Source organism: Eptatretus burgeri, chromosome 14, assembly GCF_056783735.1.
Source record: "Eptatretus burgeri isolate ZD-2024b chromosome 14, Ebu_testis_v1, whole genome shotgun sequence".
Taxonomy (NCBI): Eukaryota; Metazoa; Chordata; class Myxini; order Myxiniformes; family Myxinidae; genus Eptatretus; species Eptatretus burgeri.
In genome coordinates this window covers 23543857-23565550 of record NC_140974.1, presented here as the reverse complement: position 1 = coordinate 23565550, position 21694 = coordinate 23543857, and the positions used below count along the sequence as shown (strand labels likewise).

Sequence of the window (21694 nt, the reverse complement as noted above, 5' to 3'; positions counted from 1 at the left end):
GGATTTGTCACCCTCAGCCCATCATGGGCATGGCGAGACCACCATTTATCTGGGCGGTGTATAGGCTAAGGATCTCTGATTAGAACACTCCTCTGAATGACAAACGCATCTCCCTGATGAGTCCTGCATTCCAGTTTCAGACCAAAATGGCCACATAGTACCCTTTATCTATCAGGACAGTGTATAAATGAAGGATTGCTGTTTCATTAACCCCTCACCTCTCCCCGTGCATCGGACGCACTTTAATGAGCTGGCAGAGTATGCAAGTCTAGGGATAGCGAGGGGCGACATGGCATTTTGGGGAACCATCTCAGCTGCAGAGCAAGATGCAATAACCGTGTTTTTTTAGGCAACAGTAATGCAGCGGTGCAACTTTTCACTGAAAGCTGAAGTTTTATTGTTCAACACATTTGTTGTTGTATTGTTGAACCAGCTCGCGATTCCATCAAGGTCTTCAGAGAGGGAGAAGGAGGTTGTCTACCTGTCTGAAGGATGAGAAGTGATACGACAGAGGTGGAGTTATCAGGAAAGAGCTTGGCAGGAGTTTTCAGGGAATAACAAAGATCATTGATGAAGATGAAGATGAGGAACAAGACGGCCCAGGACACTGCAATGGGGCACTTCAGCCTTGACAGGGAGAGGATATGAGAGGATCCCAATGAGAGCTATACTCTGAACACAGGAGTGAAGGAAGCCAGTGGATCCATGAGAGGAGTTGGCCTTGGATGTCATAAGCAGAGAGTTAGGAGAGTAAGGCAGGATGCCAGACTGTATGAAATGCTTGAGGTATGTCCAGAGAAACAGCTCTGATGTCATGTCTGACACTGAGAGCTTCCATCCATTGTTGGGACAGTCGAAACAGCATATCCAAGGTAGGGTGGCTGGATCTGAAACCGAACTGGATTATCTCAGATCAGGCCATTTTAGAAAAGGAATTATTTTATGTTAACTGCAATGATAGATTCTCCAACAATGCTTATAATATTGGAAGCAAGCTAATAAGCCTGCAGCTAAGACGATCCACTTTCACACCGGGTTTGTGTATTGTAGTGATGTTAGCTAACTTCCAGCCAGATGGAAACTGACCGAGACAGAATTAGAGTGAACAGACCAGAAAGAGGATGGTCAACATAAACAGAGCAGGTTTTGAGGACACATGCACTGATGCCATCATCTGGATCTGTCACAGAATCGGAGCCAGGTTTTCCCAGAAACCTCTCCACCTTCTCAAGTGGGAAAGCCACAGTATCCAGGAGTAGTTGAGAATGAGAGGGTAGGGTTGATGTCGGGAGTGAGGGGTTGGGTTCACATGATTTGCAGCAAACAGAATTGAGGAATTCGGCCTTCTCACAAATGCAGTTGGTTGTGGTGCCATTTGAATAGAGGGAGCGGTGGCGAACATACACCAGACACAGACAAAACAGGTTGCCACCAGGTCTTTGAGGAAGGCGATAGGTTTGAGAGTTCAGCATTGAGATTGGCCAGATGTTGTTTTCCAGCTTTTCTGAGAGTGAACACACCGGTTCCAGGCTTTGTGGAATGTGTAGTGTAGTCTGCGGGCCTACGGGGAGGGGCATGATGATGATGCATGATGGGCGTGATGATGGGAGGAGTGGTCGTGGTGGTCATCGTATCTGCAAGGGATATAAGGTGTGCGCGCCACCTGAGGCGTCGTAGGAATGCAGTAGTCGTCAGGCTCGTGAGTGTGCTAATACGCAATAAAGGAGAGCCACGGGCAGAGTACGCTCGCGCTCGTGCTTGTGCACCACAGCCCGGCTCGACTGTTCCTCCACATCGTGTCTGCCTGCTAAGCATCTTCCAGTTCAGTACATTACAGTTGGCTGACGAGGATCTTCGGATCGGCGTGTGCAGGGCGGCAAATGACCCGTGCGCTTCCAGGCTACGGAGCCAAGGGTCTCGCCAGCACGAGCATGGCAGAGGGTCGGTGCACGGCAAACAAACGCGTGCCCGCCTTCGTCGGAATCGACTTCGGCCACGTCGAGTGGGCAACGGCCGCGCTCACTGTTCGTTTTGTTGAGGCACGACGGATCGGGGGAATGATTTCTGCAAAGCCACGGCTAAAGAACGAGGACACGCGTTTTGGCTCGAACGCGGCGTGGGACGTCGCGCAAGCTCTGGAGAATGTCCGAGGTCTCGATGGTCGGGGCACAGCAGATGGTCTGGGGGTCATCGCGATGGGCCAGGCACGCACGGCCACGCGCACGGCCTGCGGCGCGGGCCGTGGGCGAGCGTTGCAATGCAATCACTCGGACGGCGGTCTGAGCACTCGAGGTCGTCTACGGGGTGTGGGCCGAGGGTCATCGCCCATCGTTACAGTCATAGATGGCGGTGTGCGAAGCGATCTTTCCGTCCCGGGTCAAGACCTGCTTCCAATTGATCCGGAGATGACAAGATCAGTGGCAGGGGAGGTTGAAGTGATCGAGGCACGGATCGGGTGTCGAATTGAGTCCACCCGTGCTGCCCGGGCATCGCGCACGTACACCGGCGAAGCGGTTGCGCCGCTTGCAGCGCCCGACGTCTCGGTGCTCTCTTCGATGCTTGCGTCGAGTACCGAGGGCGAGGTTCTGGCGGCAGGAGCCGCGTCGATGCAACGGGAGCGGCCGTTCGTTGCTGCCTGCGACGGCGGTGTGCGGTTCGGGAGCGGCAGGAGCCGTGCCAGCTCTCGCGATGGGCTCTCGCGCGTCGGCTGCGTGCATGATGCGAGGTGCGGTGTTGTTCGAGCAGCTTCAACAGGTTGCGGTGAGCCCGTGGCGTTAAAGGAAGTCGCGAGTCACAACATCGAGTCGACAACCAAGAGGCGGACTCGTGATGTGGGTTGTGGGTTGTTGTTCATGGCATATGTGTTTTTCCTTGCTCTAGTGATGCAGTTTAACGTTGTTGAAATAAATGCCAGCAGTTCTCGTGTGAAAGTGGATTTGGCGGAGATCAGTCAATGGGGTTGGTATTATGATCAATGTGATGTGGGGGCTTTGAGAGAGGTGGGGGCGAATAAAGAGGGTTTATTGGCCTCCAGTTGCCCCAGGCCACGGGTGGTTGTTTTGTCAGGTGCTGGGATTTTATCAAGAGAACGCGCTGTATGGAAAAATGAGTTTGCAATGGTTCGAATGTTATTCCTATTGATTTATAACGAGCTTATGGTTGAAGTGTGGTTTAAATGGAATTGCTACCGTCTAACTGCCATGTGGGTCTCGGAGATCGACTCGGAGCCGGGACTCGTGCGCTGGTTGGCGTTACCCCCACCTCTGCTTTCAGCGAGGTCAGACGTGGCTGGCGCCTGGGGCGTGGCTCTCTGGGTGCGCTCAAGGCCGTTTTGGCCATGCGGTGGAATCTCAACTGATTATGGTGCGTGGGGGTTGGGGAGTGTTTGTTGCTTCCAGGCAAGGGTGCTGTTCAGCGCCCCACCAAGGTCGGTTGGGTCTGGCGGTGGCGCCGCGAGTTCCAGACAGCGGGGGTCCGGCCTCGAAAGGTTTATCTGTATCAAGTCTGCCTGGGGAGAGGTGCCGCCTTATGGGCCGGAGGCGTTTGATGGTGCCGGGGGAGGTTTGCTCGCTCGGGAGGTCGCCGCGACCTCGCCGAGGGCCATGTAAGCATGAGCCGCCTGGGGGCGTTTTCGCTGTGTAGTGCTGCTGTGCTTCTCCAGTAGCTCACTTTCACGCATTATATGATGTGGTGTGCTGTTATACTTCGCTGTTTTCATTTTTTGTGCCTTGTCGACTATTATACCGAAGTCCTTCGTGTTGTTTATGCTTCTTATAATGGTGATCATTTAATAATCATACTTTTAGGAGGGAGGAGTGTGGTGTAGTCTGCGGGCCTATGGGGAGGGGCATGATGATGATGCATGATGGGCGTGATGATGGGAGGAGTGGTCGTGGTGGTCATCGTATCTGCAAGGGATATAAGGTGTGCGCGCCGCCTGAGGCATCGTAGGAATGCAGTAGTCGTCCGGCTCGTGAGTGTGCTAATACGCAATAAAGGAGAGCCACGGGCAGAGTACGCTCGCGCTCGTGCTTGTGCACCACAGCCCGGCTCGACTGTTCCTCCACATCGTGTCTGCCTGCTAAGCATCTTCCAGTTCAGTACATTACAGAATGATCTGAGGTTCCCTTTGGTCAGATTTGCCTTCCAGGAAGAAAGGTCAATGATCAGGCTTATCGAGTTTTCAACATGTGGAACATGTCTTTCAATCCTGATGAATCTCACACTCTCACTATATATCTCCAAAAGAACCATCTGGAACACCCCCCCCACCCCCATCTATTTTCTCAACAATGCTCTTGAAGAAGTCCTTTCATTCAAGCTTCTGGGTCTCACTATCTGCCATGTTCTTTCCTGGGAAAGCCACATTTCCAAGCTGGCCTCCAAAGTTAGTTGCCAACTGGGCATCCTCTGTCGTGCAAAGTCCTTCTTTGGCACACCTGAGCTCCTGGCCACATACAAAGGTTTTGTGCACAGCCTGATGGAGTACTGCTCTCCCCTCTGGGCTGGTGCTCCTGTCTCTCACCTTTCTTGGCTTCACACTGTGAAAACCAAGGCATTTAGGATCATTGATATCTCCTGCATTGAGCCTGAGTTTTTGGGTCTCTCACTCTCTTACTGCAGTCAGGTCAGTGGTCTTTCTGTCTTTTACTGTCTTTTTTCCGGTCTCGCCCCCCCCCCCCACTCTCTCTGTGATATGTCCCCCCATATTTCCACAGGGCACTCAAGGTCCGCCAGCAACCCCCTTCTCGTAAAACTACCAAATTCAAGAATCACTGCTCACCTTCACCCTTTCATTCCTCTTTTTGTCCCACATTTGGAACAAACTCCCACATTCTTTTCAATCCCACTCTTCCCTCCAGGTCTTCAAAACAGGTGTTCACCACCACCTCTCATCTTCCCCCATCCAAAACCACAATCTTTTCAAACCCTGTTAATCCACCCCAAACCCACCTCCTTCAAATTCCCTACTTTCCTTCCTGAAAGTCCCTGTCATGTAAGGACCTAAAAGTCCCTGTCGTGTCCATGTTCATTACCCTGTGTACCCCGACCCATCCCTCCCCCTTCCACAGATCTCCTGATGTCTCTGTTCCTCACTCACTGTTTTGTCCTTCCCTCTCCGGCCGCTCTTGGCTCCTGATCCCCTTGTTGTACATTCTGTGTGTTAGCTCTCGTACGAATCTGGACATTTTATACAAAAAAAAGAGATGTCGTTTGAAGGCAACTGCCTCACCATAGGATTCTGTGTACCAGAAGTGAGAGTGTAGGTATGATAACTGCAGGTGAGATGGTGCAAACATGCACACAAGGGAAAACAAGCTTGTATGGAAGGATGCCCAGGCAACATTAATATCAGGAGAGGTGGAAATGAAAAACCAATCTTGACAGGAGGGGCGCAGCTTGCAGTCCCTGCCAGTCAGTTTGAGTGAACTGCCAGACTATGGTGCCAATGCAGCTCTCTGAAAATAGCCATAGAGAGGTTGACTCTCACAATCAAATAATCAGATAAACCGATTGGAGCAGAAGAGGAAACAAAGACATCTGGAGGAAAATTAATCATTATCGAGTCCAGAAGAGAGGACGTGCTCAAAGAGAGCAAATTCGGAGAAATCCAGTCAGAAAGTTCACTTATTTAGTGAGGCCCATGGAGTCACAGAATTCCTTTGCTGCAATGCCATGGCTGGTTGAAGAGTTACCAACAGCCAGCCAAGTGGCATGGTGACAGTTGAAATAACTGCATTTGAGAAAGAGAGGTTTTGGACGATTGGTTATGAAATGGTCTATGTTGGCAGAGAGGGAGATGTAAATCGAGTCATCTCTGTGTTGAGGACGGTACAGCACACACAAACAGAAGGTGGTTGCAGAGAGTGAAGCACAGCTGAAGGAACTGCTGGGGGTTTAGGAGGGGGATGATCGTACACAGACAGTGGGAAAGGGAGTTCTTAACATAAGCTACAATTCCCCCCACTGGAATGTGATTCAAGCCTTTCGAAGCAGAAAATACAAATCCCAGGGAGAGACATTGAGGAATCGGGGACATCCTGTGGGAGAAAGGATTCTGTTAGGCAGATAATGCCAGGTTTACGAGTGGCAGCTTGGATCGAGATATCTGTCAAATTGGAGAGAATAACTTGGATATTGGAGGACAATCAAGTTAGATATTTATTTTTTCGTATGCCGCCTGTGGCTGCTTGGTTGCATCGTTTTCTGGGGGGCATGGCTGTTCCACTGATGCAGTGCCCCCTACTACCAGTTATCTGGCACTCATATTACCGACCTCGCAAGGATGACAGGCTGAGTCAACCTACCTGTTGTTAATTCAAAGGGAAATTGAACTCAAGACCCAAAGATCTTAAAGCCAGCCATCTTAACCGTTAAGCTAACACCAGGTGTTAGTAATGGGGAAGTGGGGGGGGGGCTGTGCTGTTTGCAGGGAGGTGAAAAGAGGGAAGGTGTGGGGTAGTGTGGAGATGGGGAGGCAAGATGATGTTGAATAGGTCGTGAGATGAGCATAGAGTGAGCGAGATGCCGGGGAACCAGAGAGTATGCGAGATGCCGGGGAAGCAGAAAGTAAGCGAGATGCCGGGGAACCAGAGAGTATGCGAGATGCCGGGGAAGCAGAAAGTAAGCGAGATGCCGGGGAACCAGAGAGTGTGTGAGATTCCGGGGAAGCAGAGAGTGTGCAAGATGCCGGGGAACCAGAGAGTGAGCAAGATGCCGGGGAAGCTGAAAGTAAGCGAGATGCCGGGGAACCAGAGAGTGTGTGAGATGCCGGGGAAGCAGAGAGTAAGCAAGATGCCGGGGAAGCAGAAAGTAAGCGAGATGCCGGGGAATCAGAGAGTGTGTGAGATGCCGGGGAATCAGAGAGTGTGTGAGATGCCGGGGAAGCAGAAAGTAAGCGAGATGCCGGGGAACCAGAGAGTGTGTGAGATGCCGGGGAAGCAGAGAGTGAGCAAGATGCCGGGGAACCAGAGAGTGAGCGAGATGCGGGGAAGCAGAAAGTGTGCAAGATGCCGGGGAACCAGAGAGTGAGCAAGATGCCGGGGAAGCAGAGAGTGAGCAAGATGCCGGGGAACCAGAGAGTGAGCGAGATGCGGGGAAGCAGAAAGTGTGCAAGTTGCCGGGGAACCAGAGAGTGAGCAAGATGCCGGGGAAGCAGAAAGTAAGCGAGATGCCGGGGAACCAGAGAGTGAGCGAGATGAGGGGAAGCAGAAAGTAAGCGAGATGCCGGGGAAGCAGAGAGTGAACGAGATGTGGGGAAGCAGAAAGTAAGCGAGATGCCAGGGAACCAGAGAGTGAGCGAGATGCGGGGAAGCAGAAAGTGTGCAAGATGCCGGGTAACCAGAGAGTGAGCGAGATGTGGGGAAGCAGAAAGTAAGCGAGATGCCGGGGAAGCAGAGAGTGAACGAGATGCCGGGGAAGCAGAGATGAGCGAGATGCCGGGGAAGCAGAAGCAGAGAGTGAGCGAGATGCTGGAGAAGCAGAAAGGGGGTGGGATGCAGGGGAGAAGAGAGGGCATGGGATTCAGCATGATCTACTTTTTGAGGATGTCACAAACAAATGTACTTTTAAGGACCCTGACTGTAGTTACGCTGGTCGAGTCCAGTTTATGTTGTAGTAAATGGCCCTCTAAAGCTATGGCTTGATTGTCAGTCTCTATGCATTAGGAAATTGAGGGGTGGGGATATATTGAATTAACGAAATGTGATAGCGACGAACACAAGACGAAATAGTGTAATGACATAAAAGGTACACAATACGGTACAATATTACAAATGATGAATGGTAAAAAAAAAATATATATATATATATATATATATATATATATATATATATATATATATATATATATATATATATATATATATATATATATATATATATATATATATAGTCAAAGTATGACATCAGGAAATAACATGATACACAGTAAGATTTTAAAAGTGGATAAAGTAAACAAGAGTACATGATGTAACAACTGAAATGGATAACAGAGTCGTTAATTTGAACTTTTCTTGACTTGCTCTGCACAGCGATGCGTCACCCAATTATCGCCCCAATGGAGGGCAAGGATTACCTAATGGGATCCATGCATCTCCCTTTAATTGGCCTGAGCTGTCGAGAACTCTCAGCGAGCACGGTTTGAGGATGGCAGACCCGGATTTCACATCGTTAAGACAAAGCGTGATCACCATAACCGCTGAAGGTGTGAACTTAACGGTCATGGTACCCAACGGTTCACTGACATCGTTTAATTCCACTTCCACCATATACGTTCCCCTCTACCAATTCTTCATCGATTCCTACAAATCCCTTGCCAGTGTATCTCCATTTCTACGACAAGGATGCAAGATGGCACATCCGATTGATGGATTTACTATCACAGCGGCAAAAAATGAAATGTAATAAAAGTAACTCCATAAAAATCCATCAGGTTTCCGAACTGCACGAACCTTTACCAACAAACTTTCGCTTCAAGCTAATCTGTGAACAAAACAACCATCAAAGAGAGCAAAACGTCTTTACCCGAGGCAAACAGTGGTTCATTAAACGTGGAGTTCGAGAAACAAACGAGTGAAATTGTTCCTAATTGCAAACACTCAACAAGACATAACTCCATGTTGCAAGAGGCCTCTTGGGTGACAATTTCCCCCAAAACTTTTCACTTTCGATTCGAAATTTTAATCCAAGAGGCCGCTGGGAATTGATGACATTGGATTCCAGGCTAATTGGGATCCGACTACAAATCTCCAACCTGTTGCTTCGCAGGCAGGTCTTTGCTTTGGAGAGCACCATGCCCCCTAATGGGAAGTTAGGACCTACTCCCTCGTCTGCAAGTGGATATAAATTATCCCCGGGGTGCCTTTAGAAAATAGCAGACCTATTGTGCACCACTACCGTGACCAAGGGTTGCCAGGATAGCTCAGAGGTATGCGCACTCACCTCTAAGCTGTCTAGACTGAGTTTGAATTCCTATTTGGAATACTAACTGTATCCTAAAATTGAGAGGCTGGTCACCCGGGTTAAGGACCTTGATTCCAAACAAGGATCTCTCTCACCAAGGCAGTGGGTTGGAATCCCTGATATGCAGGTGAACTTTGGACTTTAGGTTTCTGAACCGGATTCGTGTTTTTCTGTTACATCTTCGTGCCTGTGTTGATGTTATATCCCGTCCACTTTTCCGTGTCAAATCGTATCTTGTTGCACTGTTTTTGTCAAATTCGTTTTCGTCTTGTTCAACGTCTACTATAGCCGCTCCTCGGAGAGCAACTGTGAAAGTTCTGAGTCTCTTTTGTCTGCGTATTCCCAGTTTCGCTTCTTTCTTCCAAAATATTAACTTCTACCACCTCTTTTGTGAAAGTTGTGCGTTATCGTATTTCCCCTCCTCGCTTCAGAAAAAGAAAATAAAAATAAAAATCACTTTATTTTCCTCTCTTAAAAGTTTCCCTCTGTATCCATCTTGTCCACCTACGTGTCTTCTCCAACTCCTCCCCACACTCATTATTTGTCCAAGTCTCCCTCTATTTTGTTCTGCAACCCTGCTGTTGGTGGTGTCTGTCTCTGTCTCTGTCTCTCTCTCACACACACACACACACACACACACACACACACACACACACACACACACACACACACACACACACACACACACACACACACACACACACACACACACACACGCACACACACGCACACACACACACACACACACCTGTTCAGTGTTATAGCCACTCCATGAGCCTTGACCTTGTATACAAAACCAAAAAATACTCAATGGCTTAACCAGCCAGGTTATGTCTTTACACACGACGGATATTGGCGAAACATTTCAATCAGAATTCTGTTGATGTCCAGTCTGCAGGTAGACATTGATCGCACAAATGAAAACGCCTTCAAGCTTTATGACAAGACTTCCTCTATATATCAGTTCCATGGGAGCGAAGCGTGGTTCCGCATTTGACAAATCGTGCAATGTATAATAATGTTTCATTTTAGTGAGTTATTACAAGCCCACAGTGCTTTCGCTTCCCCGTCGATGATTTATCAAATTCATTCGTAATCAGTGGTCATCTACTAATAACCTACACAGTACACACATGGCTGAATTAGATTAAGAAAATTACGTTTGACTTTAGAAAAAGCAGAAAGGACAGTCAGAAAGACAAATTAGAGGAACGAGTTGGGAGAGAATGGAAATGAGATTGTTCAGTGTTTAGATGAAGGGAAACTAAAGAGGAATGTATATGGAGCATATAAGGCTTTGGGATGTGGGTGAGGGTCCATATTTCCATACTTAATAAATAGGTGGCCGCTTATTAGTAAACCGTCTCCCTTTAGCTGAGAATGATACTTTTATAATGGTCAGGAAATAACAAAAATTTTCAGAAAAATGGAAATGCGCTATTGTCACAGCTTTCAATCTCATTGTATAAAGCAGAGAAAACCCTGGACCACTGTACTCCCCGCACCGCCTTAAATCCACACCGCAACCCTCCCAGCTCCCCCAATGGACGAGGCAATGAAATAAACCGCAAGACATAAAATAACTCGGGAATGTGATGCGATGTAATTCCTGTAGACCTATAAAGGTGTGTGAGCAGCACAATTGCAAACGGTTTATCAAGGAATGGGACAGGCTGGCAAGATAGCCTCGAGGGATGTGCACTTGCCTCTAAGCTGTGTACCTTCTGAGTTTGAATCTCGACACAGCGTCATCATTATGTTTCCAGGTAGGGCGATGCGTCAATGGGTGCATGTCCCTCGGATGGATGTAAAGCTCGGTGTCCCATCTGATAGCATTCGTTGGGGGACTACCGGCAAGTTATGGAAGAAGAAGAAAACAACAAAGAACTGCATCAAAGGCACAATCGTGGAGCTTGAGTGGCATATCCAAGGCATTTTCCCATTAGTATCAACATTGACAAGGGTGTTCACTTATTTGATATAATTTATTTCATAAACATTGATTATTATTTATTATCAACAGTATTACTAACAATATATTTACAATTACCCCTTCAAAGGTGGAAATTATCATCAAATGAAGTGTTAAATGACCAAGAGAAAAATGGAAATTAAAGTTATTAGTTAAGTTGAACTGGTGAAAACCATGGCGATTCGTATTGTAATTGAAGCGAGATGTCCTCATGAAGAACGCCCAATTAAATACTCAATATCTCTTCCGTGCACGGCTTGATAACAGGCGGAAGTTCTGTCCAATCGTTTCAGCTTCTCAGGGGCTGCGGAGTGAGACATCTTCTGTTATACCATGGCCTTTTCTTCTTCTTGCCTATGGGAGATTGGCTGCCGGGTAGCAATCATTTTGTTGAGGTGCGACTATGCCCTATACCAGTACACTGGTACTCATTTTGCCGACCTCAGAACAATGACAGGTTGTCAACCACACCTGGTGCTAATTCAGTGACCAACGGGGGCTCAAACTCAGGACCAAAAGATCCCAAGCCATCCACCCTAACCACGAAGCCAACACCAGGCTACACCATGGCTTAAAATGGCTTTGGTGGACTGTAGATATGGACATCACCCATTACACCATAGTTTTGATGGACCTTGAAGATGGACATTTGTTACACCATAGTTTTGGTGGACCTTGGAGATGGACATTTGTTACACCATAGTTTTGGTGGACCTTGGAGATGGACATTTGTTACACCATAGTTTTGGTGGACCTTGGAGATGGACATCTGTTACACCATGGTTTTGGTGGACCTTGTAGTGGGACATCTGTAACACCATAATTTTGGTGGACCTTGGAGATGGACATCTGTAACACCATAATTTTGGTGGACCTTGAAGATGGACTTTTGTTACACCATGGTTTTGGTGGACCTTGTAGTGGGACATCTGTAACATAGTTTTGGTGGACCTTGGTGATGGGCTTCTGTTACACCATAGTTTTCGTGGACCTTGGAGATGCACATCTGTTACACCATAGTTTTGGTGGACCTTGTAGTGGGACATGTTACACCATAGTTTTTGTGGACCTTGGAGATGGACATCTGTTACATCACGGTTTTGGTGGACCTTGTAGTGGGACATCTGTAACACCATAATTTTGGTAGACCTTGGAGATGGACATCTGTTATATCATGGTTTTGGTGGACCTTGTAGTGAGACATCTGTAACACCATAGTTTTGGTGGAACTTGGAGATGCATATCTGTTACACCATGTTTTTGGTGGACCTTATAGTGGGACATCTGTAACACCATAGTTTTGGTGAACCTTGAAGATGGACATTTGTTACACCATGGTTTGGTGGACCTTGTAGTGGGACATCTGTAACAATATAGTTTTGGTGGACCTTGGAGATGGGCTTCTGTTACACCATCGTTTTGGTGGACAGGGGGTTTGTCATCTACTGCTACAAAATGGCTTTGGTGGACCATTGATTTGGAGATCTGTTGTACCACAGCTTAAATGGCTTTAGTAGAGTGTATAGTGGGACATCTCCTGTAAAACTGTACTGTAGCTTTGGTGCACCTTGGAGATGAACATCTCCTATTGCACCACAGCTCAGGTGTACAGTGGAGCGGGTGACATCGCAGTTGTAGCAATATGAAGCAGCAATAACAGCTTTGAACTCCAGGTTGGAAAAAAACAAACACATCATTACCGTAAAACGATTTGAAGATCTAATTGATTATCAATTTCTGGTTTGGATTACCTGTTTGTTTTTCAGTTAATTTTGTGATTCTGGTTTATTCCCTCGAGGCAGAATTTTTTCGAGTCCACTAATTTTCACCTTACCTTAGGTTCAAAATTAATAATCTTAGATACTTGGATATGTTTTTCTCTTGAAATAGGCTTATAGCACAGTTTTGGTAAGTTGATGTAAAAAATTATAACAGTGAGAATTTCTATTGAGTTACAAATCCACTCATCATCATCATCATCTCCACGTTTTCAGTCCACTGCAGGACGAAGGGCTCCCTAAACTGGTGTTGGGGGTATTGGCATGCTCGGCATACTTGCCAAGTGTCACGGATTCGAGTTTAGGTCAAATTGGCAAGAGAGTGTTAGGAGGAATTTGTCATTCGTTCAGAATGCCGGCGATAACTCACATGCTCTTCATGAAAGTGTGAAATACCAGGATGAATGATATTTTGTAGCTGGATCAGGATTCCAACCAAGGTGAGACAGCTCCTAGGCTACCCGATTAAGTGCTAAAACAGTATTATATTATATCAAACAGTATTATACCAGGTGAGACAGCTCAAAGTATTAAAAATAGCTAAAACAGCGAAAGCAAATCTCAGTGGTTGCCAATGATCTAATAAAAGGCCACCTGGCCTATCTATATCGTGTTCCCGTCTGAACCCCCGGTTCAAGATGCAGGAGAACCCAGGTTCAAATCCCAGATAGTAGATGTTGGTCCACTGTCTCCCAACATCCTTGACATTCACATTAAAAAGGATGTCGACTAATGTCCTTCTCTTGCATGTAAATATATGTACAAACACCACCCTGAGCAATCTTGACTGATATGAAAGAAAAAATGGAGAAAGAGAAGAGTGCATACCTCGGACACGTAATGCCGAATCCACGAGAAAATATCGGGTCCAATACATTTTTGAAATATCATGCCATACAGTACTATATCGTTTTGGCCATATCTCTCAATGGTGAAGAATCACTTCGAAAATTAAATAATTATGGTGGCCGGATTCGGATTCGGATCCTGACTAAAATCAAGTCGATTCGTCCTTGTCAGACACCCAACGTGTCCAAGTTTCGTTTTTTAGAGAAATAAACCAAGCTGTTACCACGTTTCGACCACAACTTTTAGAGAAATAGTGCTATATATCATTTTTGGCCCTATCTCTCAATGGTGAAGAATCACTTTCAAAATTCTAGTTGCCGGATCCGGATCCGGATCTTCACCAAAATATAATCAATTCTTCCTTGTCACACACGCAACTTTCCTTCCAAATTTCATTCAAATTGCCTTCCACGTCATTTTGAGATATCCCGCACACAAACAGACAGACAAACAAACAAGCAGTCATAGACTGGTACTTACGAAACCGTCAACTTGACCTCTGACCTTTTCTAATAAAAGCTGTCTCTGGAGAAGGTAGCGACGCAAACCAGAAGTTTCTACGATGATTCTGTACCAAACCTCTCATAAAACATCCGATTTTTACCAGAATTTCAACAACCGAGTGTTAAGCATACTTAACTATTACCAAAAGTGAAGACAGGATTGAAATTGACTTTAAAAAAATACCCCTGAGCGGGAGTGCCGGTCATCTCTGCCAGAGGTTGGAAATAAGTAACTCTGTGCCAGACTGGAATAGGGGCAGTTCATAAAGTACGTATGCTCTACTTCCGGGTTTCAAAACCACCCACCCCCTCTGTATACAGGCTCGTGACCACCCACCCACCCCCTCTGTATACAGGCTAGTGACCACCCACCCCCCTCTGTATGTAGGCTAGTGACCGCGCGCCCACCCCCCACTGAATACAGGCTCATGACCACCCACCCACCCCTCTGTAGACAGGCTCGTGACCACCCACCCACCCCTCTGTATACAGGCTAGTGACCACCCACCCCTCTGTATGTAGGCTAGTGACCACCCACCCACCCCCTCTGAATACAGGCTCGTGACCACCCACCCACCCCTCTGTAGACAGGCTCGTGACCACCCACCCACCCCCTCTGTATACAGGCTAGTGACCACCCACCCCCTCTGTATGTAGGCGAGTGACCACCCACCCACCCCCTTTGTTTGTAGGCTAGTGACCACCTCTGTATACAGGCTAGTGACCACCCACCCACCCCCTCTGTATGTAGGCAAGTGACCACCCACCCACCCCCCTCTGTATACAGGCTAGTGACCACCCACCTACCCCCCTCTGTATGCAGGCTAGTGACCACCTCTGTATGTAGGCTAGTGACCACCCACCCCCCTCTGTATGTAGGCTAGTGACCACCCACCCACCCCCTCTGTATGTGGGCTAGTGACCACCCACCCACCCCCGTCTGTATGCAGGCTAGTACCACCCACCCACCCCTTTTGTATGCAGGCTAGTGACCACCCACCCACCCACCCCTTCTGCATGCAGGCTAGTGACCACCCACCCACCTCTGTATGCAGGCTAGTGACCACCCACCCACAACTTCTGTATGCAGGCTAGTGACCACCCACCCACCTCTGTATGCAGGCTAGTGACCACCCACCCACCCCCCTCTGCATGTCGGCTAGTGACCACCCACCCACCCCCCTCTGTATGCAGGCTCTTGACCACCAACCCACCCTCTGTATGTAGGCTAGTGACCACCCACCCACCCCTTCTGTACTTAGGCTAGTGACCACCCACCCACCCCCCTCTGTATGTAGGATAGTGACCACCCACCCACCCCCCTCTGTATGTAGGATAGTGACCCACCCACCCACCCCTCTGTATGCAGGCTCGTGACCACCCACCCACCCCCTCTGTATGTAGGCTTGTGACCACCCACCCACCCCCTCTGTATGCAGGCTCGTGACCACCCACCCACCCCCTCTGTATGCAGGCCAGTGACCACCCACCCACCCCCTCTGTATGTGGGCTAGTGACCACCCACCCACCCCCTCTGTATGCAGGCTAGTGACCACGCACCCACCCCCCTCTGTATGCAGGCAAGTGACCACCTACCCACCCACCCCCCTCTGTATGCAGGCTAGTGACCACCTCTGTACTTAGGCTAGTGACCACCCACCCACCCACCCCCTCTGTACTTAGGCTAGTGACCACCCACCCACCCCCTCTGTATGTAGGCTAGTGACCACCCACCCACCCCTCTGTATGTAGGATAGTGACCACCCACCCACCCCCTCTGTATGTAGGATAGTGACCCACCCACCCACCCCCTCTGTATGTAGGCTAGTGACCACCCACCCACCCCTTCTGTATGCAGGCTAGTGACCACCCACCCACCCCTTCTGCATGCAGGCTAGTGACCACCCACCCACCTCTGTATGCAGGCTAGTGACCACCCACCCACAACTTCTGTATGCAGGCTAGTGACCACCCACCCACCTCTGTATGCAGGCTAGTGACCACCCACCCACCCCCTCTGCATGTCGGCTAGTGACCACCCACCCACCCCCTCTGTATGCAGGCTCTTGACCACCAACCCACCCCTCTGTATGTAGGCTAGTGACCACCCACCCACCCCTTCTGTACTTAGGCTAGTGACCACCCACCCACCCCCTCTGTATGTAGGATAGTGACCACCCACCCACCCCCCTCTGTATGTAGGATAGTGACCACCCACCCACCCCCTCTGTATGTAGGCTAGTGACCACCCACCCACCCCCTCTGTATGTAGGATAGTGACCACCCACCCACCCCTTCTGTATGCAGGTTAGTGACCACCCACCCACCCCCTCTGAATGCAGGCTGGTGACCACCCACCCACCCACCCCCTCTGTATGCAGGCTAGTGACCACCCACCCACCCCCTCTGAATGCAGGCTGGTGACCACCCACCCACCCCCTCTGTATGCAGGCTAGTGACCACCCACCCACCCCTTCTGTATGCAGGCTAGTGACCACCCACCCACCCCCACTGTATGTAGGCTAGTGACCACCCACCCACCCCACTCTGAATGCAGGCTGGTGACCACCTCTGTATGCAGGCTAGTGACCACCCACCCACCCCTTCTGTATGCAGGCTATGACCACCCACCCACCCCCTATGCATGCAGGCTCGTGACCACCATCCCACCCCCCTCTGTATGTGGGCTAGTGACCACCCACCCACCCACCTCTGTATGTAGGCTAGTGACCACCCACCCACCCCTTCTGTATGCAGGCTCGTGACCACACACCCACCCCCCTCTGTATGCAGGCCAGTGACCACACACCCACCCCCCTCTGTATGCAGGCCAGTGACCACCCACCCACCCCTCTGTATGTGGGCTAGTGACCACCCACCCACCCCCTCTGTATGTAGGCTAGTGACCACCCACCCACCCCCTCTGTATGTAGGATAGTGACCACCCACCCACCCCTTCTGTATGCAGGTTAGTTACCACCCACCCACCCCCTCTGTATGCAGGCTAGTGACCACCCACCCACCCCCTCTGAATGCAGGCTGGTGACCACCCACCCACCCCCTCTGTATGCAGGCTGGTGACCACCCACCCACCCACCCCTCTGTATGCAGGCTGGTGACCACCCACCCACCCACCCCTCTGTATGCAGGCTAGTGACCACCCACCCACCCCTTCTGTATGCAGGCTAGTGACCCCCCACTGTATGTCGGCTAGTGACCACCCACCCACCCCACTCTGTATGCAGGCTGGTGACCACCCACCCACCCACCCCCTCTGTATGCAGGCTAGTGACCACCCACCCACCTCTGTATGCAGGCTAGTGACCACCCACCCACCCCACTCTGAATGCAGGCTGGTGACCACCTCTGTATGCAGGCGAGTGACCACCCACCCACCCCTTCTGTATGCAGGCTATGACCACCCACCCACCCCTTCTGTATGCAGGCTCGTGACCACCCACCCCCCCCCCCCTGTATGTGGGCTAGTGACCACACACCCACCCCCCCCCGCATGTAGCCTAGTGACCACCCACCCACCCCCCTCTGTATGCAGGCTAGTGACCACCTACCCACCCACCCCTCTGTATGCAGGCTAGTGACCACCCACCCACCCACCCCTCTGTACTTAGGCTAGTGACCACCCACCCACCCCCTCTGTACTTAGGCTAGTGACCACCCACCCACCCCCTCTGTATGTAGGCTAGTGACCACCCACCCACCCCCTCTGTATGTAGGATAGTGACCACCCACCCACCCCCTCTGTATGTAGGCTAGTGACCACCCACCCACCCCTTCTGTATGTAGGCTAGTGACCACCCACCCACCCCCTCTGTATGTAGGATAGTGACCACCTACCCACCCCTCTGCATGTAGGCTAATGACCACCCACCCACCCCTTCTGTACTTAGGCTAGTGACCACCCACCCACCCCTCTGTATGTAGGCTAGTGACCACCCACCCACCCCCTCTGTATGTAGGCTAGTGACCACCCACCCACCCCCCTCTGTATGTAGGCTCGTGACCACCCACCCACCCCTTCTGTACTTAGGCTAGTGACCACCCACCCACCCCTCTGTATGTAGGCTAGTGACCACCCACCCACCCCTCTGTATGTAGGATAGTGACCACCCACCCACCCCTCTGTATGTAGGATAGTGACCACCCACCCACCCCCTCTGTATGTAGGCTAGTGACCACCCACCCACCCCTTCTGTACTTAGGCTAGTGACCACCCACCCACCCCCTCTGTATGTAGGATAGTGACCACCCACCCACCCCCTCTGTATGTAGGATTGTGACCACCCACCCACCCCCTCTGTATGTAGGCTCGTGACCACCCACCCACCCCTTCTGTACTTAGGCTAGTGACCACCCACCCACCCCTCTGTATGTAGGATAGTGACCACCCACCCACCCCTCTGTATGTAGGCTAGTGACCACCCACCCACCCCCTCTGTATGTAGGATAGTGACCACCCACCCACCCCTTCTGTATGCAGGTTAGTGACCACCCACCCACTCCCCTCTGAATGCAGGCTGGTGACCACCCACCCACCCACCCCTCTGTATGCAGGCTAGTGACCACCCACCCACCCCCTCTGAATGCAGGCTGGTGACCACCCACCCACCCACCCCCCTCTGTATGCAGGCTGGTGACCACCCACTGTATGTAGGCTAGTGACCACCCACCCACCCCCCACTGTATGTAGGCTAGTGACCACCCACCCACCCCCTCTGTATGCAGGCTTGTGACCACCCACCCACCCCCTCTGTATGCAGGCTTGTGACCACCCACCCACCCCCTCTGTATGCAGGCTTGTGACCACCCACCCACCCCCCTCTGTATGCAGGCTTGTGACCACCCACCCACCCCCTCTGTATGCAGGCTTGTGACCACCCACCCACCCCCTCTGTATGCAGGCTTGTGACCACCCACCCACCCCCTCTGTATGCAGGCTTGTGACCACCCACCCACCCCCTCTGTATGCAGGCTTGTGACCACCCACCCACCCCCCTCTGTATGCAGGCTTGTGACCACCCACCCACCCCCCTCTGTATGCAGGCCAGTGACCCCCACCCACCCCCATATGCGTCTCATATCACATCACAATACTTGAAGATTACAACGAACTGTAGATTTATCTCAAATGCATCAGTAATTTTTAACTACGGTTATACAGTAATATGGAACAATTATTGACGTCCACGGATTCAACATCACGTCTAAAATGTTCCTGTGAACGGGGATATTTTTCCCCCTCGTGATGACGACAGGCTCACCTTCATCTTCTGAAACACTTTCATGTAGTCTGACACCACTTTCATAAAGTACGCAGCCGTCGTACCACCCACCCCTGTACGCAGGCCGTACGCAGGCTTTAAACCACCCACCCACCTCATACGTCGCTAATCGCTTGCAAAGCCAGCAGTTCCTTATGAACCGATGTTTGTAAGCCATGACGATGCAGTCCCAAGCGGTGTAATTTACCTTTTTATTTTAATATCACAGCACGTCATTTATAACAAGGACAAATGTGTCCAAGAGCAGCGTCCTAAAGATTTTGTCGGCTAAAATTTTTTTTAAAAAAACAACAACTTCCGATATTTCGTCACGTGCCTTCATTAAGCCAATAGCGAAACGCGTCATAATGTATTTACGTATTTACGATATATCGTGTATTTACGAAATAAATAATGTATTGATGAAATTACAACACATTAAATGGAATAATCTTTAAATAGTAACGTGAACTTTTCGAAACTTTAAAGCAAATGTCCGAATATATTTAAAAGTTCATGATAGACGCTCTCAAAGGCACCGTCTATGTGAGGATGTGTATATGTGCTCAATATTTAAGGAGATCTGGATCGCATATATACACGCGCACGCACGCACGCACGCACGCACGCACGCACGCACGCACGCACGCACGCACGCACGCACGCACGCACGCACGCACGCACGCACGCACGCTGAGTCCGAGAGATTAAGGTTTTGTCTTCACAAGAAGAAGAACAACGCCGAGCTCTCTATGAGAGAGCGTACGCGAGACGCTGCTAAAAATAAAAGTACAAATTGACATTCAAGACAATGTTAATGTCATAAATGAAAGTAAGTGTGCATATAAACTTGTGTTACATTGTTTTAGTTTAATCTGACAAAAGCTTCAAATGTAATATTTGTCTCGGAGAGTTCCGGTTCTTAATTTAATAATTTTATTCTTGTATGTACGTACTTTATGAACAGCCCATACGGGGAATCAGAGCGAAGTTTGAAGGGCTATAAAATCGGAACGAGAGCAAATTTCAAAAAAATGGCTCGTGTTGTTCTAGATAATAGTCCAGAGTATCTGAATCACTAATAACATTTGATCTCTCTTGATAAATGAGGGAGGAGATACGATTTGAAATCGACGATTTTCGCAACTTTGACAGCCTTGTGACGTTGACCTCGACCTTGGATGACCTTGAAAGTTATATCGTTGTGCATGTCTCATCGACCTCTATCCATTCCACTATTGGTTATTTGTCTCCACTCGGTTTGATTTTGGACGGACGGACGTACGGACGGACGTACGGACGGACGTACAGACGGACGTACAGACGGACGGACGTACGGATGGATGGACGGACGTATGGACGGACGGACGTATGGACGGACGGACGTACGGACGGACATACGGACAGGCGGACAGACTTCGAGACTGTTATTATTAGGTCATCTCTACTGAGATGATAGAGATGACCTAACGAGCACGTAATGCCGTGTTACAATCCCCCTCATTAGCATAATCTTCAGTATATAATACCTCAGACACGACACCTGACATAAATCTCATAAAACATCCGATTTTTACCGGAATTTCGACAACCGAGTATTAAGCATACTTAGCCATTACCAAAAGTGAAAACAGAATTGCGATCCAAGTTAAAACAAACTCGTAACGTCGACCGAAGCAAAAATCTCCATTTCTCCACGCAATTATTTAATATTATTTTATAAAAGTGACAAAACCGTAATATTCGGCCATCCACCAACAATATTTACATAATCCGACGGCTCAGCGAGTCAGGCATGCGACGATAACCTTTATTGGGATAAAAAATTACTTTTAAGCACCACCTTTATCAAAAACACCGTCAGCATGCACACGCAAAACCTTTGCGTGACTCAACAACGCGTCAACTCGAGCGCGATGCACCACGTGACGAGCCGTGACGCGGCAAGTGAAACATTTTTTATACGATCTTAAAACGTCTCCAAAACATCCAATTTTTACCAGAATTTCGACAACCGAGTTTTACGCGTCCGAAGCGATCGCAAAAAAAACAAAGACAAAATTAAAATTGAAGTTAAAACGAACTCGTAACGTCGACCGAAGCAAAAGTACTCCATTTCTCCACATGAATTTACGGAATTCTGTTTGACCTTACTGTGACCTTGACCTTTGACCGATTTTGACTAAAATCTAATCAGCGCTAGCCATCACCCTCCTGAATCACGTGGTGTAATTTGACATTGGTAGCTTCCTCTGTTCTCGAGTTATCGTGCCTACAAACTAACACACAAACACACACACAAACAAACACGCAAACAGAGGACATAAGTCATCAATATACTTACGAAAT

At 49.3% G+C, this 21694-nt stretch overlaps 1 protein-coding gene across 4 annotated transcripts in view; it reads right to left on the bottom strand.

The window, feature by feature from the left end:
* Positions 1–19495, bottom strand: part of LOC147012788 (uncharacterized) — a 145952-nt gene extending 126457 nt beyond the window's left edge. For 3 of the 4 annotated variants that reach the window (XM_085853975.1, XM_085853976.1, XM_085853977.1), the window contains exon 1: positions 19346–19495. In XM_085853975.1, the coding sequence (XP_085710101.1) occupies positions 19346–19465 (120 nt within the window). In that variant the 5' untranslated portion in view covers positions 19466–19495. Of the gene's footprint in view, positions 1–10685; positions 10812–19345 lie in introns of all 4 variants that reach the window. The other variant, XR_015051061.1, reaches the window with a different exon arrangement.
* Between the last annotated feature and the right edge of the window lie 2199 nt (positions 19496–21694).